Source organism: Heterocephalus glaber, unplaced genomic scaffold (genome assembly GCF_053883595.1).
Source record: "Heterocephalus glaber isolate CG9 unplaced genomic scaffold, H.glaber_assembly_v1.0 deba00001447, whole genome shotgun sequence".
In the NCBI taxonomy this organism is placed as follows: domain Eukaryota; kingdom Metazoa; phylum Chordata; class Mammalia; order Rodentia; family Bathyergidae; genus Heterocephalus; species Heterocephalus glaber.
In genome coordinates this window covers 9691289-9716251 of record NW_028258299.1, presented here as the reverse complement: position 1 = coordinate 9716251, position 24963 = coordinate 9691289, and the positions used below count along the sequence as shown (strand labels likewise).

At 38.8% G+C, this 24963-nt stretch overlaps 1 protein-coding gene across 16 annotated transcripts in view; it reads left to right on the top strand.

Annotated features, from left to right (window-relative positions):
- The window catches only part of Fggy (FGGY carbohydrate kinase domain containing), a 479381-nt gene that overhangs the window by 94638 nt on the left and 359780 nt on the right, over nt 1-24963 (top strand). For 14 of the 16 annotated variants that reach the window (XR_015452489.1, XR_015452488.1, XR_015452490.1 and 11 more), the window contains one exon: nt 396-484. The exons of 1 other annotated variant lie outside the window; for it this stretch is intronic. Coding sequence is in view for 10 of the 15 variants with exons in the window: in XM_087214470.1 (XP_087070596.1) it covers nt 396-484 (89 nt within the window). In the remaining 5 variants the exon portion in view is untranslated. Of the gene's footprint in view, nt 1-395; nt 485-22685; nt 23839-24963 lie in introns of those variants that run through there. One more of the 16 variants, XM_087214477.1, reaches the window with a different exon arrangement.

The window sequence follows — 24963 nt, the reverse complement described above, 5'->3', positions numbered from 1 at the left end:
ATTTTGCCTAGTTTGCCTGTGGAATTAGTATGTGGAAAATTTTACATGGCAGGGCACATTATATCCATTGGGTATCCTCTTGCCATTCACTGGGAAGATGGATTGCATATCCACATGGAGTATGCTTTCTCCCCCTGCAGGTTGGCAAAGAGGGATAAAAGGGAAATTAGGGTCACTTTGGAAGGGTAAATAATTGCCATTTTTTCCCTATATGTGTACTATTTTTACATCATATTTTCCCCTGCCCCCCTCCTCCCCTCCTCCAATGCTTGAACAGATGTTTTAATGGACATTGTTGGCTGTATTTTTGTTTTGAAAATTTTAAAACATTATTGAAAGAAGAGAAGGCTAGAAAAAAACCCATAATTGATTCTAATATATATTTAATTTGGCAGAACTTGAGAGAGACTTGCTGGGATAAGGCGGGACACTTCTTTGATCTTCCAGACTTTTTATCATGGAAGGCAACAGGTGTCACAGCACGGTACGTTACTTCCAAGTTGGATTTTATTTGTGCCCTTCCATTCTCGGGTGTCTGTACATATATATTGCTTTCTTAACTCTCTTTGACTGGACGTACTGTTTGTACATCTGCATGTGATTTTGCATACTTGGAACATCTTGAATCTATCTTCCACCTCCACTGCTCATGCCCAAACACCAGTGTTCCTCTGAGGCCTGGCATGTGAGTTTCTGAGCTAAAGACCATTCATTAAAACTGGACACATTTGAAGAAGATATGAAAAATCTAGAGTGAAATGTGACTGTTTTTCCAAAGGCACTTTTAACATGATCAATATAAAAATATATATGTATACCCTTAAAATTAGGACAGAGTATATTTTTCAAGGAAGCTGATTTTAATGGGGTATATGTGGTATGAACTTATTTTGCTTTTTATATAGATGTGACTCAATAATCCCCTACTGTGGAGGCATGTGTATTGAAATTTAACAACCATTTTACAGTAAATTATAAATGTTGAAGTATATGTGACGTGACGGATTTTTACAGAATACTCATTGAGTGTAAAATCCTCACTGCTGTATAACAAAATGGGTGTGTTCCTGAGTGTAGATAGGTTGGACACAAAATGAGTGTAGATAGACAAGTTGGACTTGGAATCTCTAAGTATGACAAATCCGTTGTCATCTTGACCTTAGATTTAAGGGGTGCACCAGGGTGGGAAGGCTCCTCAACTTGAAAAGGATTTAGAATTTGGATTATGCAAACCTGAGATGAAGAGGATTAGTTCCCAGAGGACAGATAAGTCTGTGTAACTTAGGGGACAGGTATTGTGCCTTAAAGTCAGTGCCTTCAGGTGGAGGCAAGTCCTCCCCATTTTCCTTATTTAAACTCAAGGGATGTTGGAATTAGCAGCGCCATTTCCCCTGTGCTGCTCCTGTCTATCCTGTTTTGTAGGGTTGGGATCTTTTCTTGTGGTCAGTTGATAAGAGTGTAGAGTTCAACAGCAGAAGCTTCCAGAAAGAGATAGTAGAGGATGTTTCACAAGTGTGTCATTCTTCATGTCACTCCCAACATTCATCCAGTGATGCAATTGTTAGCCAAAAATCTCAGTGTGGAGGGGACCCTGGTGTGCATGAATCGAGCCTTAGCAAACCTTAAGTGCTCACCTATCAGGCAAGCGCGTCTTGGAGGTGTGGCCTTATCTTTGCCTTAGACAGTGCAATTAGCCACCATTACAGTGTTCACCCCCAGAGAAGGCAGTGTGTGCATATGCCTGAAGACCTTGTCTTGAGCATTTCTCTTTTGGTGTGACATGGTCTGAAGTTATTTCTGAGAGGAGTTATTTTTTTTTCTTCTACTTTTATGCAGCAGTGAAAGAAACATTTTGATAATTTTACCCAAAGAGATCTCTTAGTCAAAGCATTCGCAGTAGTTGTCTATTTGCAGGCCATTGGCCTACAAGTCTTGAGGACTCAAAAATGGAGTGAGAGATAGAGGAGGATGTGGCTTTCCTCCTCTTTTTTGGGGGGGGCGGTGTCACCTAGTGCTTTGACTTCCTCTCTGCTTTACTCTGATGGCTTTGAATGTTTACATGTCCACTTCCTGGTGTCTGATGCCATATTCAGCACTGAGGAGAGGGCTTTGTGAAGAGCTCTGGCTCAGATGGACTTAAATGAAATGGCACACTGAAGTCACACTGCGACTTGTATTCCTCACTAGCTGTGTGACTTTTAGCATGTCTCATCTCTTCTTTTGAGTCTCACTTTCCTTAGGATATCTACCTACAAACTTGTGAGAGTTCTATTATGGCAATTTTCCTAAACTACCCTAATTATAAGAATTACCCAAATCATTATTCAAACCATACATCTCTAGGAGTTGTAGTTTTCAGTCTACTGAATCAGAATCTCCCTGGCAGATCTGAGAATTTGTATGTTTAACAAATACTTTTATGGTTAGGTTCATATTGGTCAGATTAGTTTGAACAATATACAGAATATACATAAAAGTTGTATGTGACTCTGAGATGCTCCATGTCTGTTAGAGATCGGAAGTATTTTAAAGGCCCAAGGAATTTAGTGACTTAAAAATTGGAAGGCTTCTTGTTGACCTATCAGAACATATTTGGAATCCTCCACCCCTATCTATGACAATGTCAGACCCTGAAGAAACAGAACGTTTAATGCTCAGAAAGGATTTATTTGCCATCCATCATTTCTGCCATTTTTTATCAGCTATGATGGTTATTCTGTTTTCATCAGAACAAATTATCCTTTCCCTTCCCCCAACCCTGTCCATACTTACAAGCAAGTTCTGTGGCCTCCCTTCCTGTCTCCTTCTCCTGTAGAGCAGATTCTTCAGATCTTGGGCACCAGACACCAAATTTCTCTTGCAAAGTGGTTGCCCATTCCTTGGCTCACTTCCAGCTTACATTTGTCTTGTCTTTCTTCTATTTACTCAGTATCTTAGTTTTTTCCCCTTCTTTATTCTAACCTGCATGATCAAGATGAAAGGGCAATCCCCCCCTGAGCTTTCTAGATTGCAAATAGAGATGATGACAGCACCCACTCCATGATGTTATTGCATGGGCTTGAGATACCAGATAAGCTTTTAATAATGTTACTGAGAAAAAATTTAAAGGAAACAACTCCTTTTAAAAATTTCCTTTCTGAGTTAAAAGCATCATAGCACAGTGATATATGCATACCTGTGTTTATATCAGCACAATTTGTAATAGCTAAATCTCGGAAACAGTCTAGATGCCCATCAACAGATGAATGGATAAGGAAAATGTGGTTTTCATATACAATGGAGTGCTACTCTGGAATAAAGAAGGATAAACTTGAGACATTTTTAGGTAAATGAATGCACCTTGAGACCATAATTTTAAGTGAAATAAATCAAACACATATGTTTAAATATCACATTGGGGGAGGGGGGAGAAGGAAAGGAAAGAAGGAAAAAGAAAGAAAAAGAATCAAAGGAAAAAAGTGGGAACAAACTGGAAACAAACCTTTTGTAAATGGGGTGGGGAAGAGAGGCTAGTGGGTGGGGAGGAGAATGGGGAACAGAAGAATTAAGATATATTACTATTACGTACAGGTACAAAATTACCTATGATGAATGTGATCAATATATATGACAAATATACACTAATAAAAAATAAAGTGTAAAAAATTTCCCTTTCTCTGTGACATTTGGCAGGGAATCCTTACATTAGGTTTCTTGCATAGTGGTGAGAGAGAAACCTTTGTGGTCGGACTGACCCAGGTTCACGGTCTCTACTGTACACTGTGAGAACCTGGAACAAATAATTTATCTCTGTAAGCCTCATTTCCTCAGTAACTTCTCAGGGTGATTGAGAGTTAAAAGTACTGGGGAAAAATATATGCATATAGTATTTAAATAAATAAAGGGTTTTTAAAATAAAAAAACCCACTACTTGTTCCCTCTGCTAAAATAAGAGAAACACAGTTCTAAAATGGAATGAGTCAGTGCCAAAACCCCTTAGGCAGGGGAGCAGAGACTTGGCATCCTCTGGCCCAAGGAGAAGTTAAAATTTGGTGTTCATTTAGCTCTTACATGTGATTGTTTTGGGTGGCTTTGGTAAAATGAGTGCCAGAAAGGCTACAGGGTGTTTTTCCTTTTTGTTTTATTATTCTAGCAGAATCCAGGATAACAAAGTGATTAGATTTCACCTTGTTTTAAAACTTTCAAACTTGTTTTTGGCACTGATAGTGTATAAGAAATCCTCCTTTTTTTCCTCTCCTTCTGTTTTTCTCTCCTCCACCTTTTATTCTTTTTTTATATATTTATTTTTTTCTCTCTCTCACTAGTTGTTTTCATTTTCCAAAATATGGAAGCTACTTTTGCTTATCAAGGTTACTGAGAAAATCACCACCAGGCCTAGGGTTGATTTGTAATTCAGCTCCATTCTTTCTGTTATATTAATGAAAATAATTACTGCTATTTTTCAATAACAATAATGGCAATTATCATTTACTGAATGACTTCCTTTTCTCTGTACTAGGCATATTAACAAATGCTAACTCCATTACTCCTCAACTACCACCTATTAAAGCAGGTGGTGTTGCCACAATTTGACAATTCAAGAACTGAAACAAAACCCCTTAGTAATTTACCACATTCTAGCCAGCAAAGGGGTAACTGTCTAGAACATGAGAAACAGTCAGAAATTTGAATAATAAAAGTTTGTATACTCAGACAAACCGTATATAAATATAAATACATATTCTCCCTCTAAAGAGATTTGAGGTGACTGGTAATAAATAGCATGAATTCAGGTCTGGGGGTGTAGCTCAGTGCAGGCTTATGAAACCCGAGGTCCTGGGTTCAGTCCCCAGCACCAGAAGAGAAAAGCATCAACAAAACACTCACATGATGAAAATGTAAAAGAATCAGAATGGATTGAATATATTAGTAGGGTAACTGAGTTGATGATGAGAGCTTCATAAAGCTGTACTGCTCTGTATAATTACTAATAGATTTGTTTTCAAGCTTCCTAGTGGCTGGCCCACAGGGAGAGCATGACAAGATTAAGTGAGAATCAGATGAAATCCTGGTTGCTGTTCAGAAGAAGCAAAACTTTTTCTAACATTGGGGTCTGAGGGAAATTTCTCTTGTATTATTAAGGGTTGACAACCTTCTGTACATTATTTAAAAGTATGTTCTATCAAATTCAATTATAATTTCATAAAAAACTTTATTTTAAAATAGTTTAAAATGTACAGGAAAGTTACAAATTTGGTACAGTGAATTCCCCCTCTTATTAATGTCTTATGGTCCATTTGTCACCATTAGTAACCAATATTGATTTATTATCATGAACTAAACTACATACTTTACTCTGAGTATTAATTTTTTTTTTTTTCACATAGTGGGCTTTCTTTGCTCCAGGATCCCATCCAGGAAAACTACATTTAGTCATGTCTCCTTAGGGTCCTCTTGACTGACAGTTTCTCAAATTTTCCTATTTTTTTTTTTTTGATGACCCTGACATTTTAGAGTTCTGGTCATAGTTATGCACAGTGTGGATGCCCCTCTATTGGGATATTTCTGATGTTTCTGTCATGATGAGACTTAGTGTATTCTGGGGAAGAAGACCACATTACCATTCTCATCATATCGAGGCTACCTATATGAGTATGACACATCTCTACTGGTGTTGACCTTATTACCCGTGTGTCAAGTTTCTCTCCCTCACCTCTTCTATATCATATTATTTGGAAGGAATTCAGTGTGCATAGCTCACACTTAAGGAAGGAGTAGGAGGTTATGTGTTTCCTCATTTAGGATGGAATAGTCAGTCACATGTATTACTTTGAAACAATTGTATGGAAGAATTTTTTTTCAGCTAACTTATTTTCATGGTTTTAGAGTAAATGAAATTGATAACCAGGCTCTTAGTTTCATCAAGAGACACTCTGTAAGTTTGGTTTAGAGGTTACATGTCAGAATTTCTGAGATACTTCCATGGCATGTAGAAATACAGGGCTGAATTTTCTAAAAAGTTTATTTTCCCTGATACTACTTTGTAAGATATTTATTGGTTTCCCTTTTCCTGTCCCCTCCACTACTGCTATGTACAATTCTCTGTAGGTTGTAGTAAATATCCTTTCTTCTACTTTAAGAAGGTGAAATTATAGTTTTAAGAAACTGTAATTTATTTTAAGATAGCAATTATTTTCCTGTTTTGTCTGGTTCTCTGTGTTTGGGGTTTATAAGGGATATTACTGCATTGCTATTTTTCTCATGATTACTTGCTAATCTGTTAGGAAATGATTATGGTTAGGTTATTGCCGTGTAACAAATTTCTAAATCTAGTTTCCAGGATCTCAAAAATGGCATCATTATTTAAACCCTTATTTCACTAGTTTAAAAAGAAAATTTAAATTGGAAATCTGCTTTGTACAATGCATTTTTACTTGTTCTATTTCTATTGTATTTTTGCTATCAATAAATATTAGCTGAAAATAATACCTATATACTGTTCTATTATGGTAGTACAATGTGTCTGTATCAATTTTGCCCACTTTTTAGGCTTAAAATAGAATTGTTATAGTTTGGATCAGTAATGACCCCCTAATTAGGAGGTAGGGCCTTGTTGTACTCAGGGTTTTGGCAAGGGAATACATTTAATACTGGGCACATAATTTATAGGATTATTTTATGATATTTACCCAAAAAGTCAAATATGGAAGAGTGCAAGAGATTAGCCACACACTAGAAGCCTAAGGAATCCAGCCAAGAGCCTGGATACTAATATATAGAATTTTGACTTACTGGATGTAGCTCAGAAGGTGATGCTTAGCATCATTTACATATTCAGGTGTGTGTATCCATGCATAGATGTGAACGAGGTAGGGAGAGCAGATGTGCCTACCAGGTCTCACATCTGGGACTTTACTCAGCAGTCAAAATGCAGATCTGTTCAGGGAAAATCTACCATTTTAACCACTTTTAACTGTACAATTCAGTCGCACAGAGTAAACTCACAGTGTCATGTAACTCTCTCCACTACGTCCAGAACTTATTCATCACCTCTAACATAAACCATACTCATTGAGCAGTACCTCCCCATTCTCTGCTTCCCGTAGCCCCCATTAACCTCTGATCTCCTTTGTGTCTATTATGAATATGCCTATTCTAGATAATGCATATAAGTAGAATCATACAATATTGGTACTTTTGTGTCTGGCTTATTTCATTTAAATGAACCTTGAGGCTACCCAGAATCACACCAGAACACAATCAGAAGGTTTTATTCCCAAGTCCATAAGACAGTCCACTGTCAGAGAGCCAGCCTGGGTGGGAAACAAACCATAGAGTCTGTAAAAGATTGAGGTGTCCCATTCATCCTGAGAGAGGCCTTCTTGGGTCAGGAAAAGGACCCCTAAGCAAAGCATAATAATGTAGCTCCTATTCCACCCACTGCTTTCCCTCACACAGTAAGAAGACCCTTCTAGGTTTCAGCTCTATTACCTGGAAAATGAGATCTAACTTTTTAACGTAACACCTTGACAGTTTCAAAACATTTTGAACAGAGACTACACCATCAGACCTATTTGTAAATGAGGACTCGGATTTCAAGATCATTCCACTTTATCATATTGAAAGAGAAAATGAGATTAAATTCTAAAAGTGACTCAAGGTCTCAGAGAAAATTGTTAAGTAAAGAAAAAGCTACATTGCTGCTTAGTTTGAAAATTATAGCTGTGCTGGCTATCATCTTTCAGGCATCCAAGATTCATGTCTAGCTGTGTGAAGTGGAAAGCTGGAAAAGAACTGTATAGAAATCAGATACATTCAGACTAGAGGTTTTGAACAAAGAGTGCGTATCCTGTCCCTAGGTTCACACATTTTAACTATTTCCCAAAGGACAGAGTTAGATTCTTATTCCTTTCTCTCCAGATTTACCGTACTGATGAAAAGTAAAAGTAACCTTGATTTTCCTCAGGTTTTACCTCAGTGTGCAGACAGAGCTACAGGCAGTGATATGGCAGAGAAGCCTCAACAGGCTTGGGTCCCTGAGGACCTGGGCCCTGACCAGCCTCGGGGAGGAGCCATGCCAATAGCCCTCATTCTCCCTCCTGGCCTTGGCTGGCCCAGGGTGGTCTATCTTCTTGCCCTCCCTGAACTTTCAGCCACTGAACTGACTGGCCTAAGGGCTCCCTGGCACCTACTGATGCCTTCATACCCATGACAGCACTAGACCCCAGGTGACTCTCCCTCCACCCCTCTCTGAACCCCAGTCCCATCACAGGAAGCCAAGATAAAACTCTCAAACCCCGAGGACTTGGGGAAGAAAGCTTCAAACACGTTTACTTGTTTCAGAAAGGCCCACCCTTTCTACCCACCCACAAAATATTTACTAAATTTGAATTCACCCCAATATCAATCAATCAATAAATACCAAAGTGAAAGACAAATGGAGGTAGTACTTCTTGTGGACTACTGTGTGGCAGAAACTGGCCAGAGACCTTACCCAGAGTACATCACTTTCTCCACAAAGCAAATCCATATTGTTTATCCCTTCCTTTCATAAGAAGAATGGAGAGGGATTCATTTGCTTTCCCCAAGTTCACCCAAATGAAAAAGAGTCAGTCAAAGGAAACTTTGAGCTGAGGACTTCTCGATTCCAGCCCTTATCTGGACTTGAATAGTTCAATAAATGTGTGTCCACTCCCTGCTGGATTAGAGAGAATTTGTCCCCTAGGTGTTTATTATCATATATGTAAGGAATAAGTGGATGAATCAATAACAGAAATTATAACCACAGCTGCTTTAAGCTTATCATCTCTTCTGTAACCACCATATTACACTACTCTGTGTCTGCCATAGAAAGGTTATAAATTGGTATCTGGGATACTGGTCGGTGTAATTTACTAATGATGATTTTGTGATTTTTTTTTTTAACCTGCCCAATACTAATTTTCCCATTTCTGACTAGTAGAAAAAAAATACCATTTTTCTTTGGATAGTACAGAATCCTGCTAAAGCCTATGCTGACCATACTGCGTTCCAGCTAGGTTTGACTATAAACCTATGGATTGTATGGCAGATGCTATGCAAGTACAAGTATTATAGGGATCTTCTAAGAGGGTCCCTTGCAGAAGGCTGGCTCAGACATGTGGCACATCCTTTTTATGTGCTCCCCCACCTGCCTTTCTTCTGGTACACAGAATGTGGACTTCATCCCAGAAACCCCAGAGCATCCTGGATCATGAGATGATATTGAGAATAAAGTCAAGGATGAAAACATGAAGTAAAAATGTCAGAAGAGCTCATGTCCTTGATGACTTAATGGGGCTGTCACAGTAGCCCAAGACTCCTTATACCTAAATTTATTTATGGAAATGAACCAATCCTTATGTGTTCTTATATTTTTCTTTAGAAAGTCATCATCATAGTACTTATTACTTAGTAATCGCATTTCTTTTACTTATTTTTTATAATTAATTAAGTTTATTGGTACATTTTATACATAATGATAATATTCATCAGAGGGAATTTGTACCTGTACATGAATAATCTTGATTCTTCTTTTTTTCACATTCCCCTCCCTTCAACCCCTCTTCTCCTCCTTATTTATAAATACCTGTTTCCATTTTATCCTTCTTTTCTCATTTTTTTTCTTTTCTCTTCCTTCCTTTCTCCCTGTACCCTCTCTAGTTCCCCTTCCCATTTGAGCATTTTCTTCCTATTTCACAATATCTGTTACACATTTTGTTCCTTATTTACACTTTCAGATTCTTACACCACAGAAATAATGCAATATTTACATGTGTGTCTGATGTATTTCACTTGAGTATGGTATCAAGGTCCATCCATTTACCTAGAAATGCATCAAGCTTATCCTTCTTTACGGCTGAGTCATACTCCCTTGTATAAAAAACCCCCACATCTTCTTTATGCATTTATTGGTTGATAGGCATTTGGGCTGTTTGTCTCACATTTATGTTCTGCTGCATGTGAGCTGACACAGCTTAATGCCCTTACTAGAAGATAAGCAGATGATCTTGGACCTTCAGAACTGTGAGCTATAACTCAGCACTGGGTATTTTGTTGTAGTACCAGAAAACAAACTAAGGAACCGATGTTCACACAATCATTATTCCTAATAGCCAAGAGGTAGAAATAATGCACATGTTCATCAAGAGGCCCATCCACAGAGCACTGGATAAACAAAATGTAGTATATGTGTACAAAGAATATAATTATTCAGCTATAGAAAAGGAATGAAACTCTAACACATATTACAACATAAAATCTTGAAAACGATACTAATCTGATTAAAGGTCTCAGTATGTATTTGTCTTGGAATCCATGATGCACTAAGTTCTAACAGCTTGGTGATGCCCAGGACTAATGGCACAAGATCTGAAAGTGGTGTGGCTAGGAAGTCTGAAGACTTGGGTCTGCTAGCCTTGGATGCCTGGCCCTCAGTTTCTTCACTTGCAAAATGAAGTGGTTGGATTAAGTGACCCATGTTACCTTTCTCTAGCCTCAGGTTCTGGTTCTGTGAGATATGATGGTGTTGAGCAAAGTGTCTTTTTGGATTTTTTCTCTCTTAAAACTCTTCTTTGACAAAGCGTTGTTAATTCAACACTTTGAAATGTAAATTAATGTTAAAATGCTACTTCTTTTTTCTCCCCCACCTTACTTCTATTTAGTTTCCTTTTTAAGTATATGGACTTTCTTTTCCTTATTTTCTTTATGTTCTTTCTTCCTCTCTCTAAATTATTGTCAGGGGCCTTTGAAGAGAATTCGTAAGTGTTATTAAGAAATTGCAGTCAGGGAGCCCTTTGTTCCCAAGTCATTTAGAAGATTGTTTTCCCTTCTGTTAAATACAAAAAATTGTCAACCTGTGTCATAAAAATGTGCCAAAAACCGCATTCACGAATGAAATGTGTCAGCTTTCATTATTACCCAGATATTATTCCTTTCAAAACCAAGTGCTCTCCCCAGGCTTTCTAAACAATCTTCAGCTCATTTCTGGTTTCCTTACGTTTTGAACTTTTCTGGGTCTATAAAGGGGGCAGCCTATCTTTTAAAAATTAATGGGTTCCAAATGCCATTCAAATCTGTTTCCACCCTTCTCCTCCTTCTCCCAGCTCCTCATCCCAGCCTGTTAGGAGACTTAAATTCTGTATGAATGTTGAGCTAGAGATAGTTTCTAAAGAGGTGTTTGGGCTTTTAATTAACACCGACAGCCTGTCTGCTTGGGATTTTGCTCTGCTGTCTCCTAGCAGAGGCAGGTAGGTCAGGACAGAGCTGGGATTGAGGCTCTGCCCTAGATGTGTTCCTGGCAGTTGGCCCTGGAGACACCAAACTCTGCCAACCATGAAGTCATTTTGAATTTAAGGAGTCTTGCTAATCCAAGGCAATGTGTCTTAATTTGACAAAGCAAAGGCTGCGCGATAAACAGTCCTCACTACAAGTTCTGTGAAGCTGGGGCTGTTTGTAAGTTTAGATTGTACTGGAGAAATGTGGCAACATGGAAGAATGCTCTCATTTTCTTCTGTTTACTCGTTCTCCCTCCCCAGCCCCCTCCTATCTCCCTTCTCTCTTACTTACTTTGGCCTGATTCAGCCCTGCAGTCTGGCCTCTGCAGTGCCTTGATGTGAAATTTGAGAAACATATGTAGTTTTCTATTTCAGGAAAATGATCTCAGGGATTGAATGTGTGTGTGTGTGTTTTTTTTTTTTGGCTGTTAAACTCTGATCTTGCCCAGTGTGGTTTTTTGATGATGGGAAAGAGGCTTCGAAGTGCTTTTTGTCAGAAATTCATGTAATAAAGCTTAAGGTTTGGTTTTTTTATTTTGGTCCCCAACCCCCTCCCAGGCCTAGGACACAATGTCACCTTTTCTGTCAGAAGGGGTACACATTGTTCACACTGCAGTCACTTCATTGCTGCTTGCACACACATATATAAAAATGGCCACTGTGTCTGTCCTTCTCAAAAGCTATTTTAATTATGATTCAGTGGAGGACCAAAGGTCTGTATTCGGCTTCCCAGAAAGGAAAATGGAAAAGGGGAAAGTCAGCCTTTGTTTCGTTTTGGGGAGACTAGTGTTCTTCTCTGTCCTAGAGGTGATTGCCTGTAGTGGGCCCAGTGCCTAATCAACTGGACTTCATTTATCCATGAAAGGGTATAGATCTTTAGGGGGAAGGACCAAGTGAGGCTGAGGCAAGGAGGTGGACTCATGAGATTTCCAGTTAGATCTGCCCTCTGTGAGCTCTGCCTGTCCCTTCTGCCTGTCTTCAGCAGAATGCTCCTGCCCTGGAGGAACATCTTACCAGGTACAGAAAGGGTCATCCATCAACTAGAGCTTCCTGAAGACACTGGCATGTCTTTGTTAATGTTGTTCTCTGGGGAAGGCCTGATGAATTAACAAAAGAATGATGGGTGTGATGGACGTCACTGTAGAATATGCTAGGGGTACAGATATGGACCTGTTTATCTCCAGACTGGGTAGGGGGAGGGGGGAGAATAAGGAGTAAGAAAATGAAAGGCATATCCAGTGGGAAGGGAGCTAACATTCCTGGGTATTATACATTTTGTCTATTTGATCCTTACAATGTCCTGTTTTTATGGATGAAGACACTGAGACCCAGACGGGCCAAGGGATGCATAGCTGCCAAGGAGCAGAGACTGGATCCAGACCTAGATTTCATGGCTCTAAATCTGTACCCCTTACTGTGGCCCATATTTCAAATAGGGAAGAAAAGATGAAAACTCTGGTTGCTCTTATGCTACATTCATCTCTATCTCCTTCGGTGAACTGACTAGCTTCCTCTGACCCTAAGATCTGACCTTCATCAAAATGCTTTGTAATAGTTTAAGAGATTATCAGGAGGTAGTGAAGATGGCTTTTCAGGAAGCAAATGCAACAAAGGTTAGGCATAGGGCTCCTCACGTGCATTGGCCCATGAGTGCAGGGAGTTGTAGAATGTTTCTAGGGTGAGGGGCTGCAGTTAGAAATCAATTCTGTGTAAGAGAAAAAGGCCTTACACCCTCAAAGCTCAAGGTCTATGTTTTAATTTTTTCTTATTGTAAATGATGTTCACTCTTAAACCCAATTTTGTATTCATGATTTTATATTCATTTTCTTAGAGCCTCACATAAATGCATCTCCCTGCACAAACCTGAATTTTCCTGGGAAGTGGTATGAAGACATGCATCCTTTATGGAGGAAGGAAATTGAACTCAAAAGTGAATGATTGAGTTTGGTCTCCAGGGTTAAATGCTACCCTGCAACTTATTGTGTGTCCGTGAGCAATACTATTTCTGCACTATATTTTCTTATTTGTATTTCATGAACCTATTAAGAGGGCAGAAAGAGTCTATGTGTATAAAGCTTGTAGTACAACATACTAAAGATCTACTGAATGGCTGCCCCCATGGCTTTTATTACTTGTTATTGGTAGGAAATGGATAGATGGAGCTTAATACTAGTGTTACTAAAACATTGACCTTCTAGAGTGTGTAGTACAAAGACAACTTTAGATTTACCTATAAAAACCCATGGACTACCAGTTTATGCATTTATTTCCTTACTGGCTGCGCTAGTCAGCTTTCTGAAACTGTAACAAATACCTGAGATAATAAAGTTATAAAGCAAAACAGTTTACTTTGGACCATAGTTTTTGATGTTCCAGCCCATAGTTGGTTGCCCTTCTTGCTTTTGGACCTATGGTGAGGAAACACATCATGCAGGGAGCTTGTGGCAGAAAAATGACATGTTTCACAGCAAGGAAGTGAAAGAGAGGAAGAGGAAGGGGCCAGAGTGCCCCACGTGCTTTGCTCAACCCCTTAAAGTTTCTACCACCTCTCAATATTGCCACCCCAGCACCAAGCCTTTAATACACGGACATTTTTAAGATCAAAACTATAGCACCACCTTGACCACTATCCAAATGGCTTCAAATACTTTATATTATTCAGAGAATTAATACTATTTTCATAGTACTGAAACTGAGCTGTCCTCATCTCCTACTGCTTGCCACATACCAACATTCCAGCCTCATCAGACATCTCCTAATCTCTGGATGAGCCAGGCCCTTGCTTGTCTTCTGTCTTGTGTACATAGCATTGCACCGTATCATTTACCCTTTTTTGTACTTGGGCAACTGTTGCTAATCCTTCAAGACCTAGTTTAAATGTCATATTATAACCTGTACAGTTAGATACTCTGCTATACTTTGGGTCTTGAATGTTCCCCAAAGGTCTGTATGTTAAAGTTGTGGTCCCCAAGGTGGTGATATGGGGGGGGTAACTTTAAGAAGTGGAGCCTAGTGGGAGGTCTGTAGGTCACTGGGGTGTGTGTCCTTGAAGGGGTTATGAAGGGGTTATGAAGGGGTTATGGCCCCTTTTCCTTCCTTTGGATTCCTGGCCATGAATTGAGTTTTGCTCTGCCATACTTCCATTACCATATGCCACCTGACCACAGATCTAAAGCAGTGAGATCAATTGATCAAAGACTGCATCTTCTAAAACAGTGAGCCAAAATAAATGTTTTTGCTTTATAAGTCAATTATCTCACATATTTCATTATAGTGATAAAAAGCTGACTCCTCTTCATTGTTCCTGTAGATCTTCTAGCCTTCTTCTTATTATGCTATGATCATTTTTTGACACATGTTTTTCATCTAATAACCTAGGAACTCTTTGGGTGAAGAAGCCATAGTGTATTTGCCTTTATTGCCTCTGTAGCGTGTGCGTGACACCTATGAGGTATTGAGAAATTTGGGGGGATTTATTGGAAGAGTTATTTTTATATAATTATATTTTAAAAGCAAATACGTGCTAATAAAAAAGCTATATGGTATTATATTACACAGAATTATATTTTCGCAATGGTTTACATTCTAATCTGAGAAAAGCATTGAATGCTTAATTGATCTCCAAATATGAAATAACTTTATAGCATTTTCTCTGTTTTCCTGCTTTGAGCCCTTTGATTTAAGCAGATCATGCTTATAAATAACTTTGAGTTGTGTCTTCCTTGCTAGCCTGTAACTTCATAGTTTCAGGAACCATGTGTGTTTGGTTCACAGCTCTATCCTTGAGTCCTACTTTATAGATTGGCCAGAGAAACAGTTCTGGAGGTAGACAAAATTACATCCATGTACCACATAATGATGTTTGGCTAACGATGAAACATACATAGGATAGTGGTCCCATGAGGTTACGATGGAGATCAAAACTTCCTATCACTTGTGTGTTTTAAGGTAAATAGTATTAGACAAGAGTGGCAAAGTTTTAAAAAATTAAAAGTTGCTAATGTAAGAAAGGTTAATTTTTCATTACAGAAAGAAAAAATTAAAATGAATTTAGTATAACTATTTATAGTAATGTACAGCAATGTCCTAGGATTTCACTCACTGCACACTCACTCAGTGACTCCCCAGAGCAACCTCCAGTCTTGTACACTCCATTCATGGCAAGTGTCCTGTGGAAGTGGCCATGCATCTTTTACGTTTTATTTTTGTGCAGGGCTGTAGCCTATAAGCAGTAGGCTGTACTATACAGCTGAGGTGTGTAATAGGCTATACCATCTAGGCTTCTGTAAGCACTTCTGATGTTGGCACAGTGATGAAATCACCTCACATATACTTCTCATACTGCATTTCAGTCATTTAGAGATGCATGAAAGTATAGGAATGCTGGTGTTAGTAGTCTATACTTACAGAGTATTGAAGGTATGTGAGGTAGTACTCCCGGTATTCTATATCTACTCTAACAGTCATTTGTATTCTACAGATAGAAAATGGAGGCTCAAGAGGCCAAGGAACTTGCCCATGGTCACACAGTTAATGAGTGGGATAGCTGGGATTTGAATCCCATAATGCAGGCTGTTATCAGAATGATCAGTCTGATCAGTCTTATTAGGTTATCTTTAGCTAACTAATTTTAAAGGAATCCAAGTGACACTTATTTTTCTAAAGGGAAGAGTTTGTTAGGTAAATAATCACCCTAAAACCACTGTTCTCCAAGTATATTCCCAGGCAAGCCCCCGTGAGCATGATGTGGAACTGTATTAGAAATTCAAATTCCCTGGCCTCATCCCCAACCCACTAAATTAGAAACTCCTGGCAGTGAGATGGAATAATTTGTGTTTTAGTAGATTCTCCAGTAGATTCTGGTGCATGCTAAAGTTTGAGACTCACTATCCAAGATTCAACTATTTTCTCTGGAATTTTACCTGCTTTTTGGAGGCTCTCATCTTTATATACCCCAGGTATTGTGACATTTATGTGAGGAAAGATCTCTAGCCTTAGTGAATGTTTTGGGGGAAGTTGCTGAGAAATTTTGCAAGTTTTGTGTATGTCTGTATCTTGATAATTTTTATTTACTTTGTTTTTTGGAATTTATTGCTTTCTGTGCTGACGACCTCAGGATCAGGAAACTTAGAAAGTACAAAATTGCCTCCATTCATCTCAACTCTGTCAGGCTCCCTTAGCTGGTGGGTGAAGAAGTGGGTCATAGATGCAGGAATAAGAGAGAGCAGGGATAGCATAACCAGAGAACAGGTAATCAAAAGATGTAAGTTGTCACATCTCCCTGAGACAGCTTTAGTCTCCGTGGACTCTTGGTTTACATGTGGTAGACAAAAATACCACTGCACTTCAAACTGGACTTGGAATCATGGTTCAGTCTCTTTACATATATGATTTTAGGGAAGTAATTGCTGGGCAGTGGTCTGTCCTCTGTATAATGAGGATAACATGACCTCTTTCACAGTGATGTGTGAGGCATATGCATATTAGTCAGGTAGGCTGTATTTGTGTTGAGGGGATGCTGCAAAAGTTAGAGTTTGCTGCTAGCATCTTTGGCAGACAGTGTTCTAAGGAATGATTATAGATTTGTGGCACACTGAGGAGTCTGAAGTTCTCCAGACTGGCTGGTATTCCAAGGGATAGAACTTTGGGAGGTCCAGTTACAGAGAAATCCAGCCATTGGTTTGAATGCTTTACATCTTAACTCTACTTATTTTCAAAAAAGTATCTAAAAGCTATTTAATAATGTCAGGATTTAGCCATAAGGTTTTTTTGTGTGTGTGTGTGTTAAGGGGTCATTACTGAAAGTCGAGAACTGAGGACTGTAAAAATATTGATGCAACTGTCAGAAGTACATGGTGTTTGACCTTCTATTAATAAAGACAAATTATTGCATTTCTGTGCTATTTGAGTCTGTAAAAACGTCCCTTGATTCCACTGGTATTCCATTCCACAGCTACTAAGGCTGTGAGGGTGAGGGACACAGTGTTGTGTTTCTGATTTATGGGGTGGAATTCTTGTCTGGTTTACTAAACTGAAAGTCAGAGCAGGTTCAGATAACAACCTAATGAAACTTCCTGAATGATAGTAGCCACAGAAACAACTCAAATATTTGATTGAATAACAACAGGATTGGACAGCAGTTATTTACAAAATAAAATAAAAACATGGGGGGAAATAAGTAGATAAATACACAAAAATAGAAGGCAAGTCAAACATTAAGCAGACTACACCAGGAGTAGGAATACACAGGAGGAGGCTTTTTTTTTTTAGAACGTTGCAGGAAGCAAACAGTGAAGTATTCCTCGTGGCTATTTGCTAACACCTTCCCACCTCTCAGGATGCTCCTTTCCACCCAGACTCTTGAGGTGGGTTGTGCACCACAGAAAGGCAGGGCAGTATAGCATGCATTAGTTAAAAAGAGGTCTCAGCTTACACAGGGTAGTGTTTAATGTTTTACTTGTGTCTTTGCTTATTCATAGAGCACATTGGATTCAGCTCAGCTAAACCTCAGACTTCAAAGGAGCTCATTCCTATTTTTGTAATTTGTCATATCCATTTTGTCAGTTCTTTGACCTTCACAATAACAGGTCTGACCTGTTGACTATCTATGAAAGTCCACCCAGATCAAGGACTTGCAAGAGCACATCTAAAGGATGGGGGCCTTCTAATTTTGTTTCTTTGGGACTTGTTTGGGTAACAGACATTTGCTTCTAGTCTTGATAAGACTATAGTAACATGGAGTCAGTGGAGTCTCAATTTACATTATGATCCTGAGCCCTTTTCTTGAAAGTTGCACGGGACATTTTTAGCCATGCACATCAATATTTTTCTCCAGCTGCAGTCAGTTTTATCTTGTTCTTGTTGACCATGCTCCTTTGACTGCATAGTATAAAAATAAGGGAGAATAAGTGCTTCCCAAAAGCTGTTTGCTGTGGGAAAATAAGGTATGTTGACCTTTTTGTTTACATCCATTTGGTTTGTGAGGGGGGCTTTTGTCAGTGACAGTTCATATGAAACTTTTGGGACTACTCTTTGGTATAAATAAAGCACTCTTTCATCAGATAGTTCAAATGTCTTGAAATTTTGCATAATGAAAAAGTAATTCTAGAGGGAAGTCCAGCTTGTTTCAACCAGGTTGTGGTCAGCCAATTAAGTCTGCAAAATTCCCACTGTAAGTTCTTTATGTCTTTGGAAAATAGTAATATTGACATTACCTTTCATTTACATAGCCCTGTTTTCTCATGAACTCAAAGAAGTATCCTTTTCTCTATCCCTTTATTGTTGGAGAATATATCTGAGATGTTGCATTTTGTTTCAGAATGTGAGTGTATCATGAAGGGTCAGTGAATGTGGTGATTGCTGGTGCTATGGCTGTGTCTAAATGTTCTCCCAAAGCCTGCTGCGGTCATAGGTGGGGCTCTTACAGAGGTGGCTGGATCTTGAGTGACACTGGAATTGATTCAAGGTGCAATGCCAGCTTCAGTGGCAGTGGGATTACAGGTGTGAGTGCTACCCGCCCTAAGTCTGGATAAGATAAAAGAGGCAGAAAGACTCTATTAAGGTCTCTTGTTGCTTTTTTGGTATCTTCTGCCTTCAAATGAACTGTTTCTTCTCTGTGATGCCCCTCTGCCATGTGCCACTCTGCCTTGAAGCCAGCCAACTATGGACTAAAACCTCTACAATCTGTGAGCTAATTAAACCTTTCCCCTTTTAACTTTGGATGGCAGTTATTTTGTCTCAGCAAGGAGAGGAAAGCAACTAAGACATGTGGGACTCATATATTACCAGACATACACAAGATTAGGGACAGAGAAGAAGATTTTTAGACTTCTAATATCTATATATCTCAATTTTCTCATCTATATAATAAGGATAATAGTATCTACTTAATAGAGCTATTGTGAGGATTGATTCTGTTAATACATGTAAATACATTGACACAGTAATAGAAAGTTCTTAATAAATGTTATTTTCTGCACTGGTTGAGGCATCAGACAAATAAATATGAGTTCATATTTTCCCTCTGTCTCTTGCTAGTTGTGCAGTCTTGGGGAATGACATTTTAATGAACACAGCTGCCAAGCATGTATTGGATAATAACTTATACGCCAAACATTATATTAGCACTTTGTATGTATTATTTGTCACTCCCTACCTTCACTTTCTGAGGTAGATAGGTATGATTAAACCTGTGTATGTATGTGTGTTATATATGTACTGGGATTTAACACAGGGCTTTTGCACTGGGCTACATTCCACAGCCCTTTTTAAATTTTTATTTTGAGGCAAGGTATAGGTAAGGGACTAAGTTGTCTAGGCTAGGCTTGAACTTCTCATCCTCCTGTCTCAGGCTCCAGAAAGTTAGGATTACATGCCTGTGTCACTAGGCCTGACTGATTTAACACATAAACTGAAAATGTGATGTTTAGAAAAGAAACTTGCCCACTAACAGAATTAGATGAGAGTCAAAACTGACTCCTTGAAATTTTTGTTCTTAGTTATCTACAAAGGCTCTCCTGAGCCACAATTTTACCAATTGCATTAAGAATAACAATAGCTCTTTGTAGGATTATCTCTTCTATATATGTGGCACTTATTGGTCACTGTGATGTTGGTATCTCTAAGTAGGGCTTTTCATGCATAGAATTTTCTTCTTTCCACTCTTTTTGCCATGCATATATTGTTAGAGATTGGAAGAAAGTATTTAAGAATGGGTTCTTGCATTTCTGAGAACTTCAGAATCACACATATGGCCTGATGCAGTATATACCTGGGTATCTGCTCTGTGTGTGTATGTGTACTTTCCATTCATGCTAGAAACATGTTTACTAAGTCTGGATGTTATGTCAGGAAAATCATAAATGTTTAAAATCATGCACTTGAACATGAGAATTTCTTGGCCTTAAACTTTTGCTTTTCTGTTTGTTCTGAAAGTTGTTAAGGAAACTGGCAGAGCTAAAGGCAAGCATTCAGAAATCAAATACATTTGAATGGTAGGGAGGAGTTAACATTATACATTTATTTTTGGCACTCAGAAGCAACAACAGTTCTTCAGACTGATATGCAGATGTAATGTGTTCCATGATGTTTCAGTCTGTGTTTCCTGCCTTAATAAGTTAATGCACTTTATGAAACTGGGCTGTAGGCCTCTGCCCCTTTTCTCTCCTTCTGGAGTCAGATCTGATCTTCCATTTGAACAACCAGCATTCACTTTCTTTCTTCAATTACCCGTTCATTCTTTAACTTCCTACAATATACACTTTACTCCGACCATCCACGTCAAAGAACAGCAGCAATTTCTTACTGTGGCCTATGTCCTCAGTATCCACCCCAGGCGTATCTTTCCATCTGAAAAACAGCCCCATATCCTTCATAGACTAAGAGTTTTACAGAATTGTCCTCTTACGGCATATTTTAAAAATCTGTTTTGTGTGTGTGTGTGTGTGTGTGTGCGCGCGCGCGTGCTGGGGATTTGCATTGAGCTACAGGGCCATTACAGTGAGCTACATCTGCATCATTTTAATTTTTTTTTTAATTTTTGAGACACAGTCTTGCTAAATTGTTAAGTTACCCAGATTAGGTTCAAACTTGCAATGTTCCCACTTCAGTCTCCCAAGAGTGCTGAGTTAAAGGTGTGAGACACCAACCCCTGCTAAAAACTGTAATCCTAAAGATTAGTTAGCAGAAAGAAAATATGTTTTGGAAACTTCATTTTTCTTAAACATTTCTGTTTTTTATATTCTTTGCATTTTATATTACGTTTATTCCAGAGATGATTTATCATCAGTGTTCTTGGACATAATTTTGGAATTTTTTATCCTTGTGAAATATGGAAATGGTATGGTTGACATTTTCCTTTTAATTCATCTTTATAAAAGAGAAATTTCTAAATAAAACTTTTTCTTAAAAGACATTTGACATAAGTAAACTAAATAACAAAATATTATATATAATTCTTAATTTTTTGTTATGAGTAGTAGAAATATAGTGCTATAAAGATTAGTATTTAAATATCTTTTTTTCTTTTGGTACTGGGGATCAAACTCAGGTCCTTGTGCTTGCAAGGCAGGCGGCAAAACCACTGAGCTAAATTCCCGGCCCTCAAATATCTAACTTTTAACAGTACTTTGCTTAATATTTAACTTTTTGTAAGATTTACCGGTTCAAAATATATAATACTCTTTCAAATCAATTAGCAGCAAATGATTTCTTTCATAATATTTGTTTTAACTCAATGCATTATCCTACTAAATTATTTTATATTTCTTAATAATTAGTGGAGAATAGTAATAGTTTTTAAAATAATCATTAATAGTACTTGACTTTTATAATAGTAAATGTGCATTTTTATTTCAGCTGATACATTTTTAGCATATAACGCTCATAAGAATTCTTAGATCTCAAATTAGATCTAAATTACTCACTCATATTTGGAAGTGAATGTTATAGTAACAATAAATCTCAGACTGTTTGTATTTTAATGGTGCTATAATTTTTAGATTCCAGGGGATCTTTGCTGCCACATTGTCATCGATCATACACAGGTTGAATAATGTCAGAATGGATGTTGAATTAGGCATGTCCAAAACAGATTAAAGACAAAACTGCTTATGAATTTGAGTAAATAATGTTGCCACGCTAAACTTCAGTGTAATCCTGAGTGGAACCCATGTTAGAAATGTAGCGAATATAGAGGCTAAGATGGTAAGTAGCCTGCCCAAGATCATAGGGATAGTAAGCACTTGCTGGGATTTAAATGACAGAGCGCATGCTTTAACCATCATAGCCCTTCAGGCTACTCAGTAAAGTATTTGTCAAATAAGCAACTCAGGTTCCTCAGGAAATTGATTCTAGTAATGGAGATAAACAATCAAGTAATAAATTACTTGATAAATAATAAAGCAATTCTCTTGCTTCAGCCTTCCAAGTAGCTGGCACTAGGGGTACATACCACTGTGTTTGGCAGTCTTGTCTTTTTGTCACTTAGTTTTGGAAATTGTACCTGATAGCCCCTTGATACATATTGAGTGATGAGTTCCATCTGTAGAGGAGAATTGATCAGGCAGGTAAAAATGGAACATGGAGGACAAAGGTGTGAACATGAGTGAACGTGTGGAAAGTCACTGCCTATTGGGGAAATGGCCAGTTGTGTAGAGTGAACAGAGCATGGGAATATGGCCTGAGATCTTAGGAAGGGTTGATTCAGCCTCATACACACATACACTGTGGTGAGAAGTGACATTATTAGATTTCTGAATGCACACCTCTTCATCTCTCTAAGGACAAAGGGCCCCAAACTGGGACATATCATAGGGGTTAAGATCTAGTTCACACTCTGCTTTTGCTGCTTCTTGATTATGTGACAGTGGGCATTTCACCTGTCTCATTGTCCTGCCTGTCATGTAATAGGCATTTGGTAAAGAGGCCTTAAATGAGTGAATTAATATAATTATGATTTTGCAGGAAAGTTTAGAAGAACTTGAGGTATATCTATGTAAAAGATCTAGTATTTTTTTGGTACTAATTGCTTAGTATTTGGAATAAGCTTGGTACTTAGTCACTGAGAGGGAAACAAGCTTAGGAGTTCTCTGGTATGAGGAACACAGACATTCAGATAAGGTAGCGGGTCTGTGGTTTGGGGTGGCTGGCCACCTGCAGCACACTTGAGCTAGTGGCATGGGGCCAGTATGCTGGGAGAGGAACCAAGGTAGGGAGAAGGCTCAGTGCAGTGGAGCTCTAGAGCACAAAGTGAGTCCAGGTGTCTAGGTGAATGTGCCCCTGGTTGAGAGGGCAGGGCATGGGGACATATCATAAAGGTGTACTATGGAAGAAAAGAACTGACACATCTTGGGTTTCAAAAGTAAATTGCAGTGTGAGCTCCCAGGGCACTGACTGCTTCTGGAAACACATTCTTTGGGTTTATTGAATCAATGACTTTCATTCTTTCCTTTGTCTCTCTAATCATCCCAGAGAGGGTAGTATTTTTTTTCACAATGACTTTGAGGAGACTGGACCATGTTGTATAAATGTCCTCTGTGAAGATTGGAGACCCTGTCTGCTTCTGCACACTTCACACACTAGTGCTGCTGTATGCCCCACTTTAGGGACAGTGGGATGAAAGCATAGCCCCCGGTTGGTTATGGTTCAGTGTGATTAGCCTGGAGCAAAAGTCCAATAGGTTCTTGATTTTGCACTAGCAAGAGGGACAGTGATCAGTCAGTGCAGAGTCAGCGAAGACCTCACAAGATAGGATGTGACTGAGCTATCCAGAGGAAGGCGGCATAGGTGAAGGTGAAGGAGTAGCTGAGGCACCCTGATGATCACAACGTGGCGAGCTTGGTATTCCAAGTGGGCCATAGGTCATACACTGGGACAATTTGGAGAGAAGAGCAGTAAGTCCTCATGCCCTCTACTGGACTCTAGGCTGAGGAGAGTCTGTGGTGTGTGTTCTGGGGCAGACTGCAGGGCTAGAAAACCTGGCCAACCACTGGGTTCCTCCATGACCTTGGCCGAGTATGACTTCAGCTTCTCCGTCTCTTCATTTCTGCCTGTGAGCAGGGTGGTTGTGAGTATTTGAATAATGACATAAAGCACTTTGAACAGTGTCTGGCACTTCAGTTATTGTTAATAATGATATGAGGTATGTAATTATATAATAATAATTAATGATAATTATTAAATTGTGACTGATCACCAAAGTTTAAGCAAAGTATATTTTATCAGTGTACTTGATGCTTATGGAAGACAGATAAGTGTTCTTTGAGTTTAAAAAGTAAATTACTTTTTCATTCCAGGTTTTAAAAAAAGTACTTTTTTCCTTCTCAGGATAGTACCTATCCTCAAGAAACTAGCTCAAAGACTAAAGGACAAACAGACCAAAAATAAATCACAATTATGAAATAGCTGTGGTCGAGGTCTATGCAATGTCCTAGAGGGACACAAATTATTAACACAGAGAACAGAGTAGCTTGGAGTGGACAGCCCAATTAGAATGTGCTCCAGAAAGCCTGCAGAGGAATAAGACTGAAGATATTCAGGGAGTCTGCCCCCTGAACTGAGGGAGCTAGAGAGACAGAGCTGGAAGAGTCTGGCAATGCAGACTTGATTGAGCTGCGAGAGGCTGTTTCATAGGGTGACAGCCCTGTTTTTGCTGTACTGAGTGTTGAGCCACATAGCTGCCACTGCCCTGTGCAATGTTCTCATACCAGGTCACCAGGGTGATGTCAGTGCCATTCTGCTTCACATACTTCGTGAGCTCCTGTGCGCTCTGCACATGGCAGTGCTGCACAGTGCTCCCTCTGTGCTGCTTTCAGCTGACCGGCATGTCGCCCGTGGTGATGAACATCCTTGATGTGCGGCTGGTGAAATCACAGAAGACTGGCATTTCCCATTTTAATTCCATCTTAGAGATGCTTGTTAAGCATAAGGATATAATTCATTTTTCAAACTGCTGAAATGTTATTTTGGCCTGTTGAATCAAAGGCATTCCGCAAGTGTTTTCCTTATTACAAGCCTTAAACTTTAATTAGGATTTAATTATAAGATCCTCAAGGCATGAGTAAGAGGAGCAGATGGGATAGTAAAAGCCGCTTACTGAAGGAGGATTAAAGATTCAAAGTTGCTCATTAATGGCATAAGGAATGAACAGAGAGCTAAATCGCTATGCTTTTGTGTTGTTCTTATGCTTTTC